At 41.6% G+C, this 26,113-nt stretch overlaps 1 protein-coding gene across 1 annotated transcript in view; it reads left to right on the top strand.

Annotated features, from left to right (window-relative positions):
* The first annotated feature begins 1,758 nt into the window (after window positions 1–1,758).
* Window positions 1,759–26,113, top strand: part of LOC145408486 (uncharacterized) — a 96,312-nt gene continuing 71,957 nt past the window's right edge. The window contains exons 1-4 of the mRNA XM_080279222.1: window positions 1,759–2,050; window positions 9,637–9,744; window positions 11,182–11,285; window positions 16,379–16,456. Of these exons, the coding sequence (XP_080135348.1) occupies window positions 1,759–2,050; window positions 9,637–9,744; window positions 11,182–11,285; window positions 16,379–16,456 (582 nt within the window). The remainder of the gene's footprint in view (window positions 2,051–9,636; window positions 9,745–11,181; window positions 11,286–16,378; window positions 16,457–26,113) is intronic.

The raw sequence follows: 26,113 nt of genomic DNA on the forward strand, positions 1-26,113 counted from the left end.
AACAAGTCATGTATGGGAAAGACTTAGAACATTGATTAACTTTTGCGTTAGAGAGTTGGAGAGGTAATAGATGAAGGTGGAGTTAGAGATGATTTTACTTTCGTATTTCCATTTCTGTGAGCCTCCCCCCCCCCCTCCCTTTCTTACAAACATATACACGCGTGCGCGCAGAGAGAGAGAGAGAGAGAGAGAGAGAGAGAGAGAGAGAGATGGAAGTTAAAGTGTTCGTGTCAGTCTTCTTCTTTTATCCTTCTCATCCTTTGGTTTTTTTTTATACTAAACATTCTGCATTATTTTACACCACTTTACTAACCCAATCTTATTTCCACTTAAGGGTTATACACGAGGAGACTTTTTCTTACCCATAACTTGTAGGAAAAAAACACTGCAAAAATGTGCTCGACTGTGATGAATTGAAAGTACAAAGCTCCGAATCCCACGAGAAAAGAATAAGGAAAATATGGAAGAAGAATATATACTCAGAAAATACACATACAAAGGTGCCGACTGCCTAGTTTAAGAAGTATGTGATAGTAGTGTAGACAACTGATTTAGAAGTGATTAAGTAACTTTATTTTTGATATACGGGTTGGAGTAGAGGAAAGATCACTGGCTTATAAGTATAGAGGCGATTTTTATAAGTAAGATTGAGGTAGAAAGTTACGGAGAGAAAGTGAGAAAGTTAAAGACAGAAAGTGAGAGATTAAAGTGTCTAGTCTAACACTGGATTAAGTTAGTGATTGAGAGTACATTACCGAAAGAGAGAAAAGTATTACAGAAGATAATATTAATCCCTGAAGTGATATTAAGAGTACAACTGGGTGTAATAATAAGTGATAGTTGTAAGACTGTAACTAGTCCAGTGTAAAGGTGAGTGCCAACAATTAACTGGCTGTATTTATAAGTATATGAAATAATTATAAAGGAATTAATTAAGGTTAGTGATAATAACTGATTTATTTTGAGCGATAATTCTTAATTATATGATGCACATTAATTACATCTCTTGAGATCTAGAAGGTATCATGTTGTAATAGACAAGAAGCGTGTCCAGAAATTACCTATCAATTTTATCTATCAACCAATCTGTATCTGTATGTGTAGATAGATAGATAGATATTTAAATTTTTAGGTGTAGCGTGCAAGGTAAAGTTTAGCTGTTTTTTCCCCCCTTAAAGTGGCTAATCTGAAGTTTTATAAGCAAACAGCCACCATGGATGATATGTGCTTCTGTTGGTAGCAGTGAACTGGCAGTGTATCAGACCACACCATACACTGAATTATCTATATAGCCAGATCCCTTAATCCCGGAAAGGGGTGTTACAGATGAATCGCCTCCATGCCCCTCTGTTTTTCGCCATCAGGCTGCCTTATCTCCACGTCAGACCTCCCTTTCATACCTCCTCACCCCATCCCACCTGCTTGTCTGTTCTTGTCGTTTGCTGATAGAATAGTTTTGTTAGGTATAGCCTTCCCTGTTCCAAATAATCATTGAAGGACAAACAGGTCTGTCAGTTTGTTTTCCTTTGTAGTTCTTTGTACACACATCTCATCCTCGGTCTCCCCCTGCACCTTACATATTCATTTTGTTGTAGGGTTGTATAATTTCTGAACACACTGTATATAACTGAGGATTGGATGTTGCGATGTGTCCTCAGGCAACAAAAATGTATCCATACTTATAACAAAATGTTGTGTTGGTGTAGGTGGTGGCGGGTGTGAGCATCGGCCCGCCAAACTCCGGCTCCCGCCCACTTGATGACGCGACGACCAGCCCGCCACCCGCCCAGGCCGCCACTGCCGCCGCCGCCGCCACCCGAGCGGCGGCGGCGTCTCGGGCGGCTGGGGTGGGTGGCGGTGGCGGTGTGGGCGGCGGTGGTGGCGACTGCGGTCACGATCCTTCCGATAGCGGCAGCCGTCCCACTCTTCTACGAGGCGGATAAGATGTCGGCTCTTCGGCTACCATGGGATACGGAACCTAATAAGTTAATCTACAGACTCCGTGCTTACAACGCCCAGCCCAATGGCCCTCTGGTCTTTGATGTCCATGGTAGGTGATGCATGTATTTTTCATGTTTTTGGCTTTATTCACAGGTCCATTTAGCTTTCGGGGATTTCTCTCTCTCTCTCTCTTTCTCTCTCTCTCTCTCTCTCTCTCTCTCTCTCTTTCTCTCCACTATCGTATTCTTTTCCTTGCCTTCTGAACCGTGCCTCATCCCACATGCAGGCGAGAAAAAAATGGTTGGATGCTGATGATGCTGATGAACTGTTCCCCTAAAATCCACTGTTACAATATCGATGTAGTATTGTTCTAGTTCTCATCCAGTATTATCTTTACCCTTGCCTCCTTTTGACCCATATCGATGTCCTATGTTAGTTGATAGTGTAGTGAAGTGCGGAGTGAACACCTTACCCTACGTACAGTACAATGATTCCAGCACTCAGGAGGGTTTTTCCTATCAGTTAATGTGCTACCAGAGAATTAGATTGGCCTTCTGCCCCAAAATGATACTGATGAGGACGATGACACTGGCAGCCATTATTTACATTCATCTCTCTTAAACTAAAATGATATTAAATGTGATGATAACGCTAACGACCATTACTTACAGCTCTCCTTTGAGCCTGTTGGATGTAAGTGATGTATTCTGGCGTCATACTAAGGCTTAACGGGGTGGAAATTCTCTGTGTGGGTGATGTGTAGTGAGTATAAAGCCAGTATCGACCCCTGTCCCTCACCTGGCCGCCTTACCTGCCTCACCTGTGGCCGCACTAATTGCCTCCCGCCCTGCCCCATTGTACCCACCTCAGCTCGCCTCACCTCGCACAGTACAGTCATTCTTAGTCATATTTGGTTCACCCACACATGTTGGCGAGGGAGTGATTTAACTCTCTCTCTCTCTCTCTCTCTCTCTCTCTCTCTCTAAGAGAGTAGTATTGGTCAAACAGTTTTCATCCGATTTGGACCAAACTTGGATGGATGGTTGAGGGTCAGCCAGGGATGAAGTGATTCCATTTTAAGAGTGATACGTTACCAAAAACAGCACACTACTACTACTACTACTACTACTCATATTAATAATAATCATCATCATCCCAGCCTCATTTCCCACGTTAGAATGGAATGAGGTAGGCTTATACAATAATGATGATAATACAGCTAACTAAATGTGCCTTTCACCTCCCTCCTGGAACACTGCTACACATCCTGCCACGTGACGATACAGCCAGACCAATTAAATAACACACCTTCACACCACTGTCATCATCATCATCATCGTCATCACCACCACCACCATCATCATCATCATCATCATCATCATTATCATCATCATCACCACCACCACCACCACCACCACCACCATCATCATCATCATCCCTCCTTCAGCACTCCTACCTACCCAGCTTCCCATGTGTCGATACAGTTAGGCCAAATATCCTCATCGTACCACCGCCATCATCTTCATAATCATCACCATCTTTGTTTTAATCGCCATAAACCATCATCAACATCAGCATCGTAATTATCACCATCATCATCATAATCTTCATAATCATAATTTTCTTCCTCCTTCTCGTCGTACTTCTTCCCCTTCTTACCACCACCACCACCACCAACCACACGCCAGTACACCCAAACCAGCTACCCAGTACACCCAACCCACTCGCGTTGCATCAAGCGGCTGTGTTGTATTGAAGGAACTAAATTATTCACGATTCATCAGCCAGCATACTGTCCATTCCTCTCTCTCTCTCTCTCTCTCTCTCTCTCTCTCTCTCTCTCTCACACACACACACACACACACACACACACACACACACACACACACACACACACACACACACACACACACACACACACCGCCAGTACATCACTTCAATTTAACATGCATTACTCTTCCTTGAGACACTTTTTCGCCGTTTGTACTTCACCAGCCTGGGAAGGATTAATTTTGGCTATCACTCACCGGGGAAAAATGTATGCAGTGATTTTAATATGGATTGATATAAATTTCGACGTTGATAGATAGATTGATTGATAGTTGATGGACTTGATATAGATAGATAGGTAGATTGGCAATTTCATTGATTTATTGATAAAAATTTGTGAGAAAAAGTATATAGGCCAAGAAGGTGTAAGGACGAGATAATAGAAACTGTGTCTGTGTGTGTGTGAGAGAGAGAGAGAGAGAGGGGGGGGGATGGGGTAAGGGGTATGAGAGAGAGAGAGAGAGAGAGAGAGGGGGGGGATGGGGTAAGGGGTATGAGAGAGAGAGAGAGAGAGAGAGAGAGAGCATTTGGGGACAGGAGTGAGCTGAGTTGATGGGTGGCGAGGGGGTGTGACGTCACGTCTTTGTTTGTTTGCTTGTTCGTTGTTTGCTCACGTGAGGGATGGCGAGAGCGACTTGTTTTCATTTTCTGAGACATTATGAAGAAAACCAGGCTGGACTTACCGTGGGAAGTGAAACAGAAAAAAAGATAGATACTGGAAGACAGAAGAAGAGTAGGACGAGAAAGAGAGATGAGGAGAAGAAAAAAGGGGGAGGGAAGAAGAGAAGAAAAAGAGGAAAGGAGAGGGAAGAGAAGAGGGGGGAGAAGAAGAAGGGGAAGATGAGGAGAGGAGAGGGAAAAACGGGGGGAGAGAAGAATAAGGAGGGGGGGGAGGGAGAAGCCGAGCATAATGGAGTAGTAGTAACACTTACAAAACAAATAAGGTATCGTGCTGAAAAACTTGAGCATCAAAATAAAGTTTCTCCACATACTTCCGTGAGAGACGACGTGTAATATAGCAGTAGAATATTCGGGTTGTGGATGACCCTACCTTTCGCGCACTGATTCGGATCCCAGAGGTGACTGTGGGATTTTCTTCAAGGTAAAATGCTGGCAGGGACGCAGGCCACTCACCTAACAGTTGTCTCTCTCTCTCTCTCTCTCTCTCTCTCTCTCTCTCTCTCTCTCTCTCTCAGGTGGGAGGTATTTCTGGTAATTATGTATAACTTTTAATTCCAGATGATGGCATACTGTTTTGTCTAAATGAGTGATATAATAGATAATAATACACTTAAAGGAAATTAAGATGGATTTCTGTACATTATTTCAAAGCGCTTCGTTCCTTTTCAGAGCATAAAGCAAGGGGAACGTAATCTCTCTCTCTCTCTCTCTCTCTCTCTCTCTCTCTCTCTCTCTCTCATACAAAAGCGACTGTACTGCATAATGACGACTTCCTCTCTCTCTCTCTCTCTCTCATACAAAAGCGACTGTACTGCATAATGACGACTTCCGAGTTAGTCTTCCCATTGCAACACTTCCGGCTTCTCAGAATGGCCGCACCCTTACAATTTTCTATGCCCACCCTTTTGCGTAATGTTGAAATTCTTGCAATATTGACGGTTATGCAAGTGACTAATATGATTGTGGGAATTTTCTGCCGTTAAGAGTAAAATATTTTAGGCAAGAATTGTTGGTGGTATTATGTCGCTGCAAGAAATGTGTTTGGGTAATGGTACAGCTAAGGAAATTGATCATTCTTTATCTGGATTATTGCGTGGACATTATCAGTGTTGTTTGTTGTCATTACCATCATTATCACTGTATAGTCATCATCATCATCATCATCGTAATCATCATCATCATATAACCCACCATCCTTTTATTTTATTTACCATTTTAAGCCCTCGAATTTCTCCGCTCCCTTTCATAGGCCTAATCTTCCGCACAAAGATAAATCGCTTTATTTTACCAGTTCAGTAAGTCGTGTGTTGTGCGAGAATTTAAGGGTCAGTATCATCTTGAATTTCGCAAGGCATGCACGTGAATTTTGAAGTGACATCTCCAGAATGGTAGTGTATTGCTTTCTTGCTTGGAAGTCACACGAACCGAAGAAATTTGACTTAATATTCCATTTGGCACGCGGGTGAACGCGGTTTGTTTACAAATTGAAACCCGAAATAAAATCATGTGGAAGTAAGTAAAAGATGCCTCAGAAACTATCTCAACTTCGGTTAATATATAATGACGTTGACTTTAACATGGGTACATTGTGACTTTCTGAGCTCGCTGGAACGTTTTTTTTTTTTCTTTCTAAAAAAACTAAAGGTGAAGTAAGTCAAGCGGGTTTAACTTTAATTGTCGGTGTAACTAACATAAGAAGCATTTTCTTTTTTTAAGTGATTATTGGCCTAAGATGGGTGCCAGGATTCCAGGGTCTTGAATGATATATCAATGAGTATCTGGCATATTTCACTAGATATGCATTTCACGTTCATACTTTCTCTTTCCTTGTAGTATGGATCCTACTTCATCCCATCCGTAGATTGAGAAAAATTCCTGGCGATGCGGTGGTTGCTCTAGTTTGGGCAGGTTGAGGTGATGATGATGATGATGTTACGGTGGTGTGGGCAGGTAGGGGTGTGGGTGAGGGTGGGGGGGGCGGGACAGGTGAGAATCGAAGTGATCAATGCAACGTTCAGGCCGCCCTTGTTGAGGTGTCAGTCTGCCTACCCACACCACACCACCTCTCACACCCACACCACACCACCCTTCCCGATATACCCCCTACACCCACACTATACCACCCTTCCTGATATATCCGTTCCCCTTCATTAGTCAGAACCTCACCCATCCATTCCACCCACCCCTATCGTTTCGTCTATTACCCTTCCTCCCACCTCTCCTTACCCTCATCACCCCCTCCCCCTCACACACACACACACACACACACACACACACACACACACACACACACACACACACACACACACACACACACACACACACACACAATAAGAAAGTAAACACTGGCCGTTCTCATTACTAGGCTTCCCACGACGCCAGTAATAATAATAATAATACCGAAATATATACAGACCACCACTACTAATAGGTCCAAAACAACATACACTTTTGGCCACACTGCCATACCCTACGTAGCATTTTACCCGCAGAGCCACATCAATACCCGTAATGACTACCTCTACCACTGCCCTAACTCTTACATGGTCCTCGTAACACACACACACACACACACACACACACACACACACACACACACACACACACACACACACACACACACACACACACACACACACACACACACACACACACACACACACACAGTACGATTCCTAACTCCTACCCTGACTCTCATAAAACAAACACACACACACACACACACACACACACACACACACACACACACACACACACACACACACACACACACACACACACACACACACACGACCCTGAGAGAGGCAGACTGAACAATCGTCAATATTCATTTCATCTAATGGGCCTGCCTTACATCACTTGCATACCGTCTGGACCTTTGAGTTTTATGTGCAGAGTGACTTGTTATGATGATAATGATGATGATGATTATTATTATTAGCATTATTACTACTACTACTATTGTTGTTATATTATTATTATCATGTCGTTTTTATTCACATCATCATCATCATCATCATCATCTTCATCACCACCACCACCATCACCACCTTTGTTACCACGCAATGATAGTGTGAGACAGGATACAGGAAGAAAGAGGAACCATTAAGCTGTAAGAACTCAGCAGCATTCCCAGTGACATACTATACACAGTCATATCTAAAGGACAGTTAACGTGCCAGAAAATATTATAGTCGTTACCCATAAAATAAATCGTAGCTGAAAATGTGCTAGGGAGCCTCTAAACCCCTTCTGCCTGAGTACGCGATTTTTATTTGATAGCTACTACAGATGATTTTATTCAGCTTTGGGCTCGGCGTCGGTTAAGGAAGGTTCGTAACATCTTTTGGTACGCGATTTATTTTGGTTGTTACACATTCCTGTCCTATTCTGTGTTGTGTGAATCCTTATAATAGCGCCATTCTCTGCATAAAAAGACGTGCAGAAGGATATTAACCAGCCATATCCAAAAATAAATCGCTAAGGAAGAGGTGCTAGGGAGCCTCCTTACCCGACGAGATTAAAAACGTCTGAATAGCGAGGACTTCATTGATTTCAGATTTGTTTATTCCATGTCTGTTTTACCTCTCTCTCTCTCTCTCTCTCTCTCTCTCTCTCTCTCTCTCTCTCATTTATTTTCTTCATCGCCTACACTTCGCATGTTCTCATCCAGTCTGCGTGCCCTGAATACACTTGACACGTGTTCTAAGTATATCTCCGCATATCGTGAACATACATTCGAGAAATATATCCAGACACTCTCAAGGGTCTTACAGTATGACAGTGAACGAAACATGTAAATATTACCCTTTATATCTGCCCTTATTAAACGCTATCGTGATTTGAATTTTCAGTACCATAATGACGAGTTGCATAATCTATCGTTCATGTCATCTTAATTTGGCTTAGTTTTTTTTATTTTTTTTATTTTTATTTTTTTTTCCCCCCCCACGTAGCTTAGTGGTGGTATATGATTGCTACAGCTCCACATCCTTCCCACTTCACTTCTTCGTGACTAGCGTATTGTAATGTTAATCTGTAGTAATACCTTCGTATTCATGATAGAGAGATGGTAATTTTTGGGCAAGTTTAAGTGAAGGGAGTATAAAAAGTGGAAAAATATCGCTGTCGACAGATGCATAACCTTGACCTGTATTTTGGTCGGTAAGGCAGCTTCCTAACACTTTTTCCTTAGCGATTTATTTTTTGATATGGCTGGTTGATGATCTTTTGTGCGTTGTTTATGCTGCGTATGGCGATACTGGAAGGATTTATGAAACACAGGAGAGGACAGTAGGGAGTCACAAGCAAAATAAATCGCCAAGGAAGAAGTGTTAGGGAGCATAGTCGACTGCGTGCGCGGTGTTGTAGTCGTGTTAAGTGTTATTAAAGGGTTATCCGCACGCACAGTCGTTATGCGCACACCTCACGGGCCATGCAAGAGAGAGAGAGAGAGAGAGAGAGAGAGAGTGTGTGTGTGTGTGTGTGTGTGTGTGTGTGTGTGTGTGTACATTAGCCTTACGAACCGACAAGATGGAAACAAATAACAGCATATAAAGAAACATTCTACCAGCACACTCTTATGCTTGAGGTTTTAGTCTGAGTGTTTTCATTGAATAGTTTCACATATTGGCACCTTGTCGATTCAAACATATAATATATAAAACTCTGACATATACGAAAACAGCCATCTCACACACACACACACACACACACACACACACACACACACACACACACACACACACACACACGCAAGGGGAAAAATGCATCTGAAGGTGGTACCGACAACCCATCATAATTCCTTTACTACGAAAAAAAATGAAAAATAAAAAAAAATTATGTGGCTGTTGCTAGAATGAAGTAGGACGGTCATGGTACTGAAGGAATTTAATATTATATCTTAAAGGAACTATTGACAGGATTAGTTGTTGTGTTGGTGATATAAAAGTTTGTCTAGTTAACATATGATGGTGATTTATTCTCTCTCTCTCTCTCTCTTTCTCTAGCCTTCACAATCTATTTCTATCTGTCTGTCTCTCTTTGTCTAGCTGTCAGTCTCCGTTTCCATGTATCTAATCGTGCACAATTTCTTTCTGTCCATATCTCTGCCTATCAATGTATCTATCTGTCTGTCTTTTTGTCTGTCTGTATCTAATCGTGCGCTATATCTCTTCCCCCCAGGCCAGGACAAAGACGTAATCTCTGTAACATCGGTGGAGGACTATGGGTTGGTGTATCTTAGAGAGAGGCTCAACCCCCGACGGAATTACACCTTCGTCTTAGGGGTATGTATTGCCCTGTCTCTGTATATCTGTGTCACATTCTATCTGTACCACACCGTTCCTGTACCTCTCTGTTTCATTTTCTCTGCACCTCTCTCTCTGTGACTCTACCGTTCTTTTTCTGTCACGTTTTTCTATCGCTCCGTCTCTTTCGTTGTGTTTCTCTACTCCTGTCTTTGCATTACTGTGTTTATATAACCTCTGTCTGTATGTCTTTCTGAACCCGTCTTGTCTCTGCATCGTTGTCTCTTGTGTTATTGTTTAATCTCTGTTGCATTGTCTCTGTCAATCTCTTTCTGTATAATTACGCCTCTGTCATTAAAATCTGTCATACTCTTTCTGTGCCTCTTTGTTTATCCACCTTTCTCTGTGCCTTACACCCACATTTCCACCACATTCTACATTTCCACACACCACATTTCCACCACATTCTACATTTCCACACACCACATTTCCACCACATTCTACATTTCCACACACCACATTTCCACCACACTCTACTTTTCCACACACCACATTTCCACCATACCGTTCATTTCCACCACACACCACATTTCCACCACACTCTACATTTCCACACACCACATTTCCATCATACTCTATTACGCTAGCGTACCACACTCATATATCAAATTATTTCGCCACACCTAAAGTACCATACTGCATATTCACCACATTGTCTGCCACACCATTTCACCACACCACACACTTGCACCACATCTCATTGTCACACTAATGGACCATCATGCTTTACACCACTTACTTTCACCACACTAGCACAGTACCATATGTTAACACCTCACCGTTTCACCAGATCAGCCTACCACCACACTTTTACATCACCACCATACACCACACTCTCTGCCACATCGTTTCACCAAACACTCTTGCACCACATTTTTTCGCCACACTAACTCTCCAACGCACTTAAACTACACTTTATTTTACTACAACTCACTACCACAGTATTACCAGACATCCTTTCACCACACCAGTACATCACCACACTTACACCATTTCACCACCCCAGTAGGCTTTACAATTGACGTTCAGCAGTCCTCCTACGTACCACTCACCTGCACATCGACGCTAGTACCCACCGACCATACCGAATGCATGTTTGTAGTGTCTCATTCAGGGCTGTTACGTATATTCGCTGAGTTACATTTACGACATGTTGGTGCGTGTGTAGGAAATCTGTGGAGAGTTTTTTTTGGCAATATTTAATCATCAAAATGTATCCAGTACGAGCCTGAGATTGAACTTGCTTTATTTCCAGCAGCAAGCAATTTTCCAGCCACCTATCTGTCTTTTCCTATCACTTCTATCCTTCTGTGTATTGAACTTAGTCTCTCTCTCTCTCTCTCTCTCTCTCTCTCTCTAAATCTCTAAATCTCTCTCTAAATCTGTTTCTCTGCCCAGGTGCGAGAGAAGCTGGGGTCAGGTGACTCAGGGACAGAGGTGGTGGGGCGAATCATACCCACCCGAGGCCGCACACCGCCCTCAGAGATCTTCCTCAGCTACTCGGCGTCAGAGGTCATCCCAGAGGTAGGCCTACTCGGAGATTTGTGTGTGTGTGTGTGTGTGTGTGTGTGTGTGTGTGTGTGTGTGTGTGTGTGGATGGATCGATGGATATTTGGTCCTAATTCGCCTCTGCGGTATTTTTTTTTTTGAATAACAGAGGAAGGAAAAATAAATGAATAAAAAAAAAAAATCCATACACCAGATTACAAGCGTCCTTCATTCCTCAAAAAAAAAAAAAGAAAAAAAAAAAAAAAAAAAAAAAATCTTTGACTTGAACAGCAGTACGTTGAAGTTTGGGGGAAACAACTCTGAGGAAGTGAGTACCAAGGAGGTGCAGTTCGGGGAGCAGCCGTTGCTAAGGGGGATGGAAATAGGTGTGATATATAATGTGCATGTAGTGTGCTGTAGACAGGTGAAGGAAGGCGTATTATGAGAGTATGCTGACATCTGTGTTAATGAAAACAGTCATAATGTTCAGCAGAGGGAGATGGTCAGGAACAGGTCCTGGGTTGGTGAAACGGGAGCTCTCTTCCTGTCACCAGCCTGCCATTCATCTCGCGATTACCGCCCTGTTCGACTGGTGCTACAGTATACTCCCACGGTATAGTGAAGGCCGTGAGTTGAATGATGTACGGTTCGCATTCAAGAGGTGATCCCAGGTTTCTCAATCATATAAATGCTGCCAGGGACGTAAGGTGGTCACCAATTGCCGTGTTGATCTTCAGTAGCCCCAAGCCCTCCTGGGCCCGTGTAGGAAAAAGTGAGATTCGCTTTAACTGTTGTGCTGGGTCTTGTATTTTACTTTCGCGATTTTAGCGACCCAGTGTTGCAGGTCTTGTTAGTGGAAAGTGTACTCTAACGTGCCAGGCTTCCAATTCAAGATGGCCAGAGTTTGTTTTTTTTCTCCATAGTCGTTGGGCAAAATTGGATGAAGGTGTTGAGGATGGGTAACTTGCAGCAGGAATGTTATTTAAAAAAAAAAAAGTTGATAAGAGGACAACGTCGCTCTTCTGAGAACGGTATTCGGGTTCAGTCCTACCTGAAGTGCAGTAATTTGTGTTTACATGTGATCTCATGTTCGCATTATGTCCAGGTTCTCACGATGTATATTTACCAAAAAAAAAAAAAAAAAAAAAAAAAAAAAAAAAAGCATCCACAACACAAGTGTGGAATCTGTCCGAGCGTTTTGTTCTCTTTAGCTTATTTTTTTTTTTTTTTTTTATGACATAACTTTGGAAGGCAGATTTCATGACAATTTCAGAAATTTACGACATGACATTTGTGGCCGAATGGCCGAGAAAAAGAAAAAAGAAACGCACACACGCAACGTTTTAGTGCTCTGTTTTGCCAAGCTGAATGGTTTCGGGCATGTTTCGGATGTATTGGGCTCTTTGGTGGGGTAGGGAGTTTGGCACCACTGGAAGGGTATTTTTATGACAGTTTCAGAATAGTATGACTTGCTTCGATTGATTCTGTTTCTTATTTTATGACAATATTAGAATGGTATGACTTGCTGCGATTGATTCTGTTTCTTATTTTATGACAATTTCAGAACGGTATGACTTGCTACCATTGATTCAGTTTCTAAGAAGAAAAAGCTTGGGGGTCTCCTCAAGCAGGGAAATTTTACAAGACATATGGAGAAAGAGTTTTACACACGATTTTTTCAGCTAAAGTACAGTGTTCTACCTCCCTTTTTTCGTTGGACACAAAGAAATAATTCACAAACACCGCCACTATAACTTGATAGGCCATATAATTAAACGAGTAAAAGGTAGAGATATTGGAGCGACTCATAAACGCACAACAGTAGGTCGGGTGCAGTGAGGGGTGAGTGCCCGCTCCACAAACTAAAGGTATTATCGACCCATGGTACTCAGTTAGTATTGAAGGCGTACCACGTGACGGACTGAGCTGATAAATGCTCCCCCCATGATGTGATAGAGACGGATGAGGCGCGCGCGCACACACACACACACACACACACACACACACACACACACACACACACACACACACACACACACACACACACACACACACACACACACACACACACACACACCATCGACTGTAGCTTTGGCATAATTGCATCGTTTAACAAGTAGCCAGTAAGTTCAATGACTTTGCGGCTACATTTTAACTCCTAGCCCCCACATTCTCCCCAACACCTCTTCCTAAGCGATTTATTTTGCTTATTATACGTTACTATGGTCTTCTGTGTTCCATAATTCATTCTAATATCGACATACTCTGCATATGTAAGATAGAAATAAGAACCAGCCGAACCCAAAAAATAAATCGCAGAGGAAAATTTGCACGGGAACCTCCTTAACCGACTAGAACACGAGCCTTAGAAAATGGGAAGCCTCTCCTAACTTGAAAAAAAACCATATGAAGATAGAAAAATTTAGTTACTTTCTCCAGCATAATGAGTTTTTTTTCCACTTTATTTTCGCTGTTACCAAACGAATTTTCATTATGGATAGATTTCAGCTGTATTTTTTTTTCTAACTTGGCCTAAAACTGCCATCTCTCCATCTTGATTGCTGAGTTGTACCAAGAGATTAACACTGGAATATGATGTTAGTCTTGAAGAAGTGCTGTGGAAAAGATGTATAGCCATAACATTGTCATTTTTCCCCCGCTGACCCATGTGAAATAAGCTGCAAAGGGACGAATATCAGGGCCAGGGTAAGGTAGAAGGGGTATAATATTGAAGGGGTTAATGACGGCTGTTGCTTGTATTCTCGTCTGTCGAGGAAGCTCCCTAACAACTCTTCCTTAGCGATTTATTTTTGGATATAGATGGTTAATATCCTTTTGTACGATATTTATGCAGAGTATGGCGATAATAAAAGAATTAATTTGACAGGAGTACAGTAAGGTGCAATAAACAAACTAAATCGCTTAGGAAAAGATCTTAGGGAGGATAGCAAGAGTACAATAATAAATACTTTACTAAATAGGGGAGGTTACCATCTGTCACGTCTTGAAGGGATAATGTGAAATTTTAATGGAAAACAAACTTCTATTATTGAACTGCATAATGGGATATGAAGATTGATTCTCTCTCTCTCTCTCTCTCTCTCTACATGTTATTATTGTTATTGTTGTTGTTGTTATTCTTATTCTTATTATTATCATGAGGGGAAAATTATGCTAGCTCTCAGTATTTAAGTACATATATATCCTTTAGCATAAAAACGTTTACTCTTGTCATTTGTGTGCCATAAAGCGTGTCGTGAGCCATAACTTTTGACACGGCTCCTTCCCATACCGATTACACACACACACACACACACACACACACACACACACACACACACACACACACACCTTTATGACACACAAGAACCGTGAATGTTATCAACTCTTCATGATTCACACCTCTCACACACCACACCTGCGCACGAACGGAGGAGTAAAAATAGACGGTAGAAGTAGATTTGTCCATACCTGAAGATCCAAGACGAACCAGAACTGCTTCTTCAATAATAATAATAATAATAATAATAATAATAATAATAATAATAACAATAAAAATAACAAAACATTTCCAAATGAGTATAAATTGTTCACGTATTTTTTCCAGTTCTGGTACTGATATCTCACAGGCACCATAATTAACCCCGGATAAAGATTATAGTACATTTTTTAAATAGCTAATATAATGGATTTTCTTTATATATCGTAACTCAGATCTGTTTTACGGGTCACCTCACCTGTCTATAGATGGATGTGTAGCAGATTTTCCCTCATACTTTATAAAAAACACGCTTGACTGAGTTGGATCACTCTCTCTCTCTCTCTCTCTCTCTCTCTCTCTCTCTCTCTCTCTCTCTCTCTCACACACACACACACACACACACACACACACACACACACACACACACACACACACACACACACACACACACACACACACACACACACACACACACATCTGCCAACTTCCACACCCAAAGCTCCGGAGATGACCGCTCTTAGACGCTAACGAGAGAGAACCTTCACAGATGACAGACTTCCCTTGTATCTCATTTCACTAACCCCTCTATTTGTGGTGCTCACGAGAGAGAGAGAGAGAGGGGGGGGAGGGAGGGGGCGGTATAGGACTACGTAGACACAGACTATATGATCCCTTCTAGATGAGTCCACCTTTAAGAATAACATTTAATTCAGTAGATTGAAAATAACATAGCAAAGGATGTGTGTGTGTGTGTGTGTGTGTGTGTGTGTGTGTGTGTGTGTGAGAGAGAGAGAGAGAGAGAGAGAGAGAGAGAGAGAGAGTTGTTGGAGGAGGGGAGGGGGGCGTGTGTGCTTGCGTGGCTGTCCCTGGCCTGCTTAATACAACTTTAAGGACTTGCGTGACTTACACCTGGCCAAGATTTTTACTTAGAGTCGAAGAAGTGAGCTGAGTGTGCAAAGTCGTGTGCTTGTTGATGGTGGTGGTGGTTATGGTGGTGATGGTGGTGTGGGTTGTCTTTGTAAGGTTCTCTGATTGTTTTTATTTTGTAACTTATAATGTATGCTTATTTTCCTTGTATGTATTTACTTCCGTATCCATGTGCATATTAAAATGTATCTGGGAACGCCTGGTTGAAAAGGCCTGTGTCCATCAGTCCATTGGGTTCACGTCCAATCTATCTGGGCAACAGCAACAACAACCCGCATAATTGTGTCTCCAGTTTATACATATGTTTGTCTTCTCTTATTTACTTTATTGTGTGAGGTGTTTCAGTGAGCACTGCTGTGTATAGTTGTCCCACTCTAATACTTTCTGTTTCCTCACTCCTTCCTTATGATGAGCGAGAGAGAGAGAGAGAGAGAGAGAGAGAGAGAGAGAGAGAGAGAGAGAGAGCAATAGACAGAGAGAGAGAGAGGCCAGGATGATGGTGATATGTGTCTGTTTATAATCGTCTTTTCATTGTCCCTGAATCTCGCCTCACCCAAACTTTAGTAGAGAAGTGTGGATGATGATACGGGCGATGATGATGATGATTGTATAACTGTCCGGCATTGTCCATGAATCCTTAATTACTCCATCTTTACGTGGGAAGAGGGTGATGATGATGATGATGATGATGTGTGACCTTATTGTCTTTCCCTCTGCCCAGGATGCTGAGGTTGGCAGATTGGTGTCGGCGGCCATAGTGAAGAAGAAACCCAGGGGCAGCGTCAACTTCCTCCTCCTGGTGAGTGTAAACAAGTATCAGCTGTTCAGATGTCACGTGCTTTTTTCTGTATTCCGTTTATTTTCATATGCCGGAACCGGACCACCCACAACTTGGATAGTAAGTAGTAGGTGTGTTTGGTGCGTCGTAGTTATGATGTAAGAATGAGTCTCCTTGGTTACTAGCAAGTCGTCCCTCCAGTTTGACAACATTTGGACATCAGCTGAGTTGAAAGGGGTTAGGGACCCCTTGTCAGGTGAGAGCAAACCTGCTGTAGTGTGTGAGAGATGTAAGCAAATATCACCTGATTGGTATCCACATGCTCGATCTTAGTGAATGAAAGATGTAAATCACCTGATTGGTAACCACTTGCTCGATCTTAGTGAGTGAAAGATTTAAACTGATATCAGCGGATATGGAGGCACGTTCTCGATCTTAGTGAATCAGAAATGTAAACAAGTATCAGCTGATCCGGAGGCATGTGCCCAATCCTAGGGAATGAAAGATGTAAACAAAATAATATCAGCTGATCGGGAGCCACGTGTGTAGTCCTAGTGAATGGATATAATATGACGATCGAGAATCATACGTCTGATGCTAGTGATTTGAAATTGTTCACTACTTCGCTTCGAGATGTACTGTACTGGCCAATGAACCAGCCTGCAGCTGTTATGTTCTCTCTTCCTCTCCTGCATTCCTGTATCACCTTAAACACCTCCCCTCACCTCGTCTTGCTCCCACCGCCAGCACTCCTCCCACACCTCTCCATTAATAATGCGAGGCGACATCCTATGCTCGCTGTACCCCTACGTGACGAGGCACAGGGCTGGTATATGCTCCAGGGGAAGTATTTATAAAGTCTCTAATAATAATGTGTGTTAAAAAATGGCTTGTTTACACTTTGTCTTTAGTGCTACAGCTACCAGCCACTTCGCAATCAGATTTGAGTGAATATCAATGTGCAGTAACTACGAAGAGCTAAACTTTCTGTAATGCAGGCGAAATTGTTATGGGAACTTGTTTATCATGGGAAAAGGTTAGGATCCTTTATAAATACTGATCCCGTTCTGGTGTGTACAGTTACGCATGTTTCTCGAGCAACACATGGCTCAAGGCGGATCACAGAAGTATTTTACTTGCATTTCATTTCTTTTTATATTTTGCTTATATTTTATTTTTCTTCTGTTTCTTTTTGGCTTTTCTTGTGGCACGACTGTTGAATTATATTACATTTTTTGTTTTGTTTATATACATTCATCCATCATCCAATCCTACATTGCCCCATGAGGAGCGTAGGAGCCCGGGACTAGGCAGTTGGTCCCGGCATTTAAGATGAGAGTGACCAGCCTCACTCATCCCTGAGTGGCATTACATGAGCAATCAACCCCAACCATCCCTTGGATATAAACCTTCACCGGTTCAATCCGATTGGAGCGCAATAATTACTCACCTTATTTATTATTCATTTTTCGTCTGATTTGTTTTTACTCGTGACTTGTACTATGGTGTTAGGTATTTTACATATAATTAACTTACTCTTGCTCTCACACGTGTTTTTTCTGACTGTCATACCGGAGTCGCGCACAGCTAGGTTAATATTGACGCTGACACCTCCTCTTGCAATCCTCTAGCATCCTCCATACTCAGTCCTGTTTCTTGTCAATGTCTTAGTAGCACCAACTACCCTTTTCTTCATAGCACCAACTCCCTTTCTTCCTTCAGCCACTCTACTCTTCTGTTCCTTTACACATCTGCCCCCCCATCTCTCTCTCTCTCTCTCTCTCTCTCTCTCTCTCTCTCACTTAACCATGTCGTCAAGTACCATGCCTAGTCACACATAACAAGTCACAATTACAAGGGAATGTGTTGTGTGTTGCTTGCGACAGGTAGGCAGAATTTACAGGTAGCAGTAATTAGGTTAGGTGAAATGGGCTAAGGTCACGTCTGTCTCTTTCTTACCTGTCTTTTGCTTCCTCCTGTGTCGTCCCTCCCTGCCTTACCTGTCTTTTCCCTCTTACCTTTCTTCCATCTCCACATTACCTGTTTCTTTCCTTGCCTTACCTGTCTTTGCCATGTCTTCTTCCCTACCTTACCTTTCTTCCTTCCCTGCCTTACCTGTCTTCCTTCCCTGCCATTCCTCCCTTTTCCCTCTCTTAACTGTCTTCCTTTCCTGCCTTTCCTGTCTTTCTTCCCTCTCTTACCTTTCTTCCATACTTGCCTTACCTGTCTTTCTTCCCTGCCTTGCCTCATCCTGTCCTTAGATGACAAAATGAATTATATATACTGTATCTATCTGCCTGTTTAGCTATGTACTTACTGTATGTCTGTCTATCTATCTATCTATCTATGTATCTGTGTATCTGCCTATCTATCTATATACATTGTGTGTGTGTGTGTGTGTGTTAACAGACATACAAACAGACGGATAGATACATAAATAGACTTAGAGATCACTAGAATTTTCCTTGCCACAGTAAATTTCACTCCGTAACTCACTGCCATCCCCCTTATTTCAGTAACAAATTTCACACATTCAGCATACGCTCGTGTTCCCCATTAATGACGTCACTGGCTCTCGTGACGTCACACCCGCCCAGCTCCTCCCACCAGGAATGTGTCACGTCTTCGGCCCGGTCGATCTCGGTTCCCTGAAAAGCTCGCGCCGAATTACTGTGGTACCGGACGCGGGAACTCGGTGTTTATCGTGCGTTACTAGGACGTTTCGCTGACATACTGCTAGTTTGCGCAATTCCCGGCTATACTGCGCTGGTTTATGCAGCGTTATATGCTATTTTATGCTATATTATGCTATATTTTGTACTGCGGTCACGAGCTTATACGTTATTTTATGTGACGATGACGTGGGATGCGTTCTGATCCATCCGGGTCAGTGACTGTCTTGGGTAAGGCTTAAGGGTTTCTGTCTTATGTTAAAGGAAATTCACTTATTTTTATTCTTAAGATCTTCCTGCACCTGTTTCTCTGTGCATTGTTTTATATTTTCTTTTATTATATTTCATTGCGCGTATCTCCATATATTTTACCTCATCCCTTCTCTTTAGGAGCAAGTCAGGGTATGGGTGATGATGGTGGTGATGGAGTGAATGAGGGTAAGGATGACTGTGATGATGATGGTGATAATGATGATGATGATTTTTCTATGTATATTAACTGTGTTTATTAATGATATGACCCTTTAACGATTCTGAAGGGATTAATGGGAGTTAATATTTATGGGAGTTAATATTATCCTCAAAGCTGGGTAAAGATGATGTATAGGTAACAGGAATTAAATAAGATGTATTTTTAGATGATTAGATTAATTTTAACGTAGAAGAAAATATTGGAACGAGCGATTAGATACAGCCTTCATAAACCCCTTCAGTACAGTTAATCGTGTAGTGGTATCAAGAATAGATGAAAAAAATAAAAAACACCATCTTATTCAAGGCATTAAAATAATCGTATACAGTATATCGTGTATTTTTAGCGCCTAAGACACACCCATTAATGGCATGAGGAGTTTCTGTACGGTATTTATAGTGGCCAAGGTTGAAGTATTTAGGGTAACTCTAGGGTAATTCTGGAGGGTAGCGTGCCATATATTCGTGAAGGGTAATAGGATTTTCGTTACCATGGGACGTTTTCTCGTTAGTTGACCCCATGGACCTGATTATGTAGCTTTCATCATGCCAGTACCGGAGGATTTTGTTCAGCTTCGGAAGGACCTCTGGTAGTGTAGGTGTTTATGTAGGGTTTTATCTAATCCATTAACTCTGAAGTCTTCCTTAAGCACAGTGAAATTGTCTGTAGATAACACGAATTAAATATACACTCACCATCGCTGTAACCACTATGCATTGAGAAATACAGGACAGAAAAATACGAAATAGTTCTTATCCTGTGTATCCGACAGTAATGGTTGCTTTGGTGCACCATATACCGCTGTAATGAATTCACGGTGCATGACTCCAAAAATAGGCAAGCCAGTCATTCCGAAGTGACAGGCTGCGTTCTGCTCATCTTGGCATTCAGTGTGTCAAGGTGGTCGGGCACTACTTGATAAGAGTGTACGGCATCTTAGGAACTGGGATAAGGAAGCTCCCTAATAACTGTGTCTTAGCGATATATTATGTGTAGGCTCAGAGGAGAACTTTTACGCGCCAGGGTTGGAATTCAAGGGGAGCCTGTTTTTTTTTATTTTTTTTTATTGGTAAGTGAAAGCAAAACTAACCCAGCCCTCTTTATAGGAAGGTGTGGAGATTAACCACTTCAGTAAGATGACACTTTTTTTTTTTTATCTTGCTGTCTTCCGATGATTGACTTGGTTCAGGATAGAATTTTCGAACTAGAAGGATATAATGTAACGTTAATTAACCTCTTCACTACAATGGACCTTTCTGAAAACGAATCATTAGACAACAGCAAGATTAATAAAAACACAATACGTCCTCTGGCTGAAGGGATTAGGTAAGATTGCTGAATGGATTAATTTGTACATTTGCGGAAAATAATCTCTCTCTCTCTCTCTCTCTCTCTCTCTCTCCCTTTTGGTCGAAAAATTATGATACTTTTCCACAGTATTCTGAAAAATTTGCCAAACTCCGAATGTTGATTAGTGGATTTCCAAAGTCATTGTTCACCGTCTGTACTCTTACCACTCCAACTTGGCCAGCAGTTATCGTCTCTCCATCTTATATCCTAAACTGTAACAATTGATGGAGAAAAATATGGTGCTAGTCACGAAGAAGTGCTTTAGAAAGGATTTACAAGCGTAGTATTGTCTTATTCTCCCACAGAAGTGCTTGAAATAAGATGCAAAAGAACGAAACTGGACCAGGTTAAGGTGAAATGAGTTTATTTATTTATTTATTTTATATATATTTTTTGACAGTGAAGTGGATTCGTATGTATGGCCGCAATTGTACCTACCATTAACAAATACTGTAAAGAAAACACAATATACAACGTCATGAACTAATTGATTTTCAAAAAAGTTATTCTAGTATATTTTGCTTATGAGAATAATATTTGCCCAACCAGTGATCCTCCACACTACGTTTTCTTTACGGGGGAAGGTAAAACTAACCCAGACCTTGTAATTACAGGGCATGGGTGAGTGCTGTAGTGTGGGGGGTGGGATGGGGGGCTGAGTGGTTCAGGGGAGTGGAGTGGGGCGTGGCAGGGCGGTTCAAGGGGGCAGGAGTGGAGGGGTAGGGTGGTTCAGGCTGACTTAGTGGAGAGTGCATTGCGTTTTTCCTTCCGGCACGAGTGGGATAATTACAGGAACGAAAATTATACTGAAGGTTATTGGGAGCTGGTTGTTGTTGAAATGTGAATGGTTTTGAGTGTGTGTGTGTGTGTGTGTGTGTGTGTGTGTGTTGACGATTTTCGTGTTAGTAGAGAAGTGCCTGAGTTGATATTAATTTTAAAATGATTGTGACATTTTTAACTGTATCGCCAGACACCGTGTACTTGTGTCAAAACGCCGCCTGCCTCCTCCCTGTTGTTCGTCAGTAAGCCTTGCGCTTCGTGTTATCAGCATTTTTCCACATAGGAATTAAGCTTGTAACGTAAATACTGCAAAAATATATTTGTTACAGTTTAAATATGAAAGACTCTCTCTCTCTCTCTCTCTCTCTCTCTCTCTCTCTCTCTAATATTGGTCTTTACTCACCTGTTCAGTATATATATTGATGTCTTATCATTGCAGATATAGGGCATGGGTTTTAACGCTGCCATACACGTTTTCAGTTCCCCAGCATTAGTACGCTGCCACATTTTTAACAAGGTTCTAATTTGACCATAAAAATGACCAAGCTTATCACTAATTTCCACGCCATCTTCATCTCCTGTGTATTTTCACCTTCTTGTTTATCCTCTTATTTTTTTTTTTTATTATTTTTTTTTTGTCTTTCCGTTCTTAATTGTTTTTTCCTCGTCTTCGTCACACACAGGTATGAGGTGAAGGTCGGTCGTGTTATCGGTCGCCTCACACTTTACGATCCTGCTTGCTTGCATTATCCCCTCCCCCTCCTCCTCCTCTCCTTCTTCCTCCCTCTCTTCCCTCCCTTTCATCTTCCTCACCTCCCCTATCATTCCCATTCAGTTCCTTTCCCTCCCATCCCCTACTGACCCTTCCCTTCTCCATCTCTTCCCCGTCCCTCCTTTCCATTTCCTTCCCCTCCCCCTCCCCCTACCTCATTCACCCGCGCCTCCCTGCCTCCTCCTCACTTCTTCAAGTAATCCTGCATGCCCCCTCTCCCTCCTAACGACCCAATCCTCCCTTCCCCTTTTCCCTCCCCACCACCTATTTCCCTCTTCTCCTTCTACCCCCACTCACTTCCCCTTCCTCCTCCCCCCTCCCTGTTCTCCCTTATATTCTTGCTCCCCACCTTTCCCCTCATTCTTTCCCACCTCTCCTCTCCCCTCCCTTCTCCTCCCATTCCTTTCCCCTCCCCACCGATTGCAGTCCCCTTTCCTCCTTTCCCCCAGCCCTCTCCTGCCCACTCCTTCCATTCCTCTCCTTCCCTCTCCGTTTCTCTAGCCCCCTCCCCATCTCTCTGTCTCTCCCCTTCCCCTACCCCTCTCCCCTTCCCCTACCCCCGCTTGTTGGCTCAATAGGACGAACAGTCGGTGACAAAAGTTCTAATATTTCACCCCTTCTGCATCTCACTTTCCTCTTGTTAACATTCCTAAGTTGAGAGAGTCTTGGTTTGTTTCTCTGCCTGTAGATAATTCTCTCTAATATGATGCATCAGGGAGGAAAGTGACGGTCAGGCTCAAGGGTGCAGTGGACCCAGTGAGATGGTGGGCGACTTCTTGTGCCATTCTGTACCTCCATAGTTGAAAAGGGTGCATGTGGAACTGCTAGGAATTTCTTGAATAGAGGTGTAAATTGTGTGTGTGTGTGTGTGTGTGTGTGTGTGTGTGTGTGTGTGTGTGTGTGATTGAGTTTTGTTATTCTTTTTGGACATTAAGATTTTTTTTATAGGGGACAATACACATATGTTTTTTTTTTAAAGAGGTGGGACCTGTTGTATAAAATTTTGTATATATGGCTAATTTTTCCTTTTTTTAATTTATACGAAATTAAAAGTATTCCAAGATTATTTTTAGATTATTATTATTATTATTATTATTATTATTACTATTATTATTATTATTATTACTATTATTATTATTATTATTAATATTATTTATTATTATTATTATTATTATTATTATTATTATTATTATTATTTTCAATGGGACAATAGCATTTTTTAAGCTAGTATGTGCGATATTTAATTTTTGGAAGTGCATTGGTCAGTAGATTTTTAAGTGAATAGGAAGATAAATGTTCGTAAGTGAATAGATAGATAAATGTTCGTAAGTGAATAGATAGATAAATGTTCGTAAGTGAATAGGAAGATAAATGTTCGTAAGTGAATAGATAGATAAATGTTCGTAAGTGAATAGATAGATAAATATTCCTAAGTGAATAGATAGATAAATGTTCTTAAGTGAATAGATAGATAAATGTTCGTAAGTGAATAGATAGATAAATGTTCGTAAGTGAATAGGAAGATAAATGTTCGTAAGTGAATAGATAGATAAATGTTCGTAAGTGAATAGATAGATAAATATTCCTAAGTGAATAGATAGATAAATGTTCTTAAGTGAATAGATAGATAAATGTTCGTAAGTGAATAGATAGATAAATGTTCGTAAGTGTATAGGAAGATAAATGTTCGTAAGTGAATAGATAGATAAATGTTCGTAAGTGAATAGATAGATAAATGTTCGTAAGTGAATAGATAGATAAATGTTCGTAAGTGAATAGATAGATAAATGTTCGTAAGTGAATAGATAGATAAATGTTCGTAAGTGAATAGATAGATAAATGTTCGTAAGTGAATAGATAGATAAATGTTCGTAAGTGAATAGATAGATAAATGTTCGTAAGTGAATAGATAGATAAATGTTCGTAAGTGAATAGATAGATAAATGTTCGTAAGTGAATAGATAGATAAATGTTCGTAAGTGAATAGATAGATAAATGTTCGTAAGTGAATAGATAGATAAATGTTCGTAAGTGAATAGATAGATAAATGTTCGTAAGTGAATAGATAGATAAATGTTCGTAAGTGAATAGGTAGATAAATGTTCGTAAGTGAATAGATAGATAAATGTTCGTAAGTGAATAGATAGATAAATGTTCGTAAGTGTATAGGTAGATAAATGTTCGTAAGTGTATAGGTAGATAAATGTTCGTAAGTGAATAGGTAGATAAATGTTCGTAAGTGGATAGATAGATAGATATTCGTAAGTAGATAAATGTCCCTAAGTGGTGGAGGGGTCGGTAGAGAAAAGGTTTGGTGTCGTGTGGAGGAGGGAGAGAAAATTATAGTGAGAGAGAATGAGTGTAAAATGAAGAATGGAGGAGTGGAGGGGAAATGGAGAAAATGAGAGAGAGAGAGAGAGAGAGAGAGAGAGAGAGAGAGAGAGAGAGAGAGAGAGAATCAATGGCATCATCATCATCACTATGTTCGTACTATTTTATCTGTGAGGTAGGCAAGACCCAGAAATAGAAACACACACACACACACACACACACACACACACACACACACACACACACACACACACACACACACACACACACACCGCTCGCTGGCTCAGTGGTAGCGTTCTCGCTTGCCATCCGGCAGACGGGAGTTCGCGCCTCGCTCAGGCTGCGAAAAGTTTCATTGACAAACTGGGCGGTTACTGTCCCCCTTGAGCAAGAGGACGGGTGTGTGAGTGTGTGCAGGTCACAGCCTTGCCCTTAGATCGGACTATATGAGCTCTCAGCTCCCTTCCGGGAGGGTAAAAGCTGACGATCACGACCATCAATGATTCTGACCGACCCGGTGAATTACACACACACACACACACACACACACACACACACACACACGGTAATGAATCAGCCTAACCCCTTCAGTCCTAATACTTTCTTTATTCCACGGAAGACACTTAGAAAAGGATGTTATTAGAATTAGCCAGCCTTCATTAGCCCTTTAACTGCAGGTGAAATCGGATGCATACTCACCTTGCAAGGGAGAGGTCCTGGGTTCGATTCTGGGGATGTCTGCTCCTGTTTATTCGTACCTTGAATGAAATGGGGATCTGGCTGTAACGTGCCTTGTTGAAATGTATTCTGGGACTAGAAATAACATGTGTGGAGGTCGGAAGAAAGGAGAGAAAAAAGACAGGAAAGGCTTACTCTAAGAGGATTTTTTTATTTATTTGTATTTATTTTTAGTGGTCAGCAGTAGAATTGCCCCACAACTCCATTCACTCATTGTTTATTTCGTTCAGTTGTTTGATATTATAGTGAAGGGGAAATGTGTGTAAAATGAAAGACGTAGAGGACGGAAGTGATTGAAAAAAATATTCAGTAAGAGAATATGGAGATCAAAGGAACATGAAAGAGGCAGAAGAGAGGAAAATAGTCCTTTGATGGTTGGCACATCTCTTATATTCAATTCCAGACGATTTTGTTCATCTAAGTGAGTCATAGGAGCCTGAGGGATTAATAGAGAGAGAGAAAGAGAGAGAGGTAGGTGGTCAGTCATGCAAGACACTCTACCATTATGTACCCCTCTTGACCTTGTACACCCCCTCCTCCCCTCTCCCCCTCTTCTTACCCAT

The sequence above is a fragment of the Coenobita brevimanus genome, chromosome 8, assembly GCF_032717465.1.
Source record: "Coenobita brevimanus isolate Jiangsu-jjx chromosome 8, ASM3271746v2, whole genome shotgun sequence".
Lineage (NCBI taxonomy): Eukaryota > Metazoa > Arthropoda > Malacostraca > Decapoda > Coenobitidae > Coenobita > Coenobita brevimanus.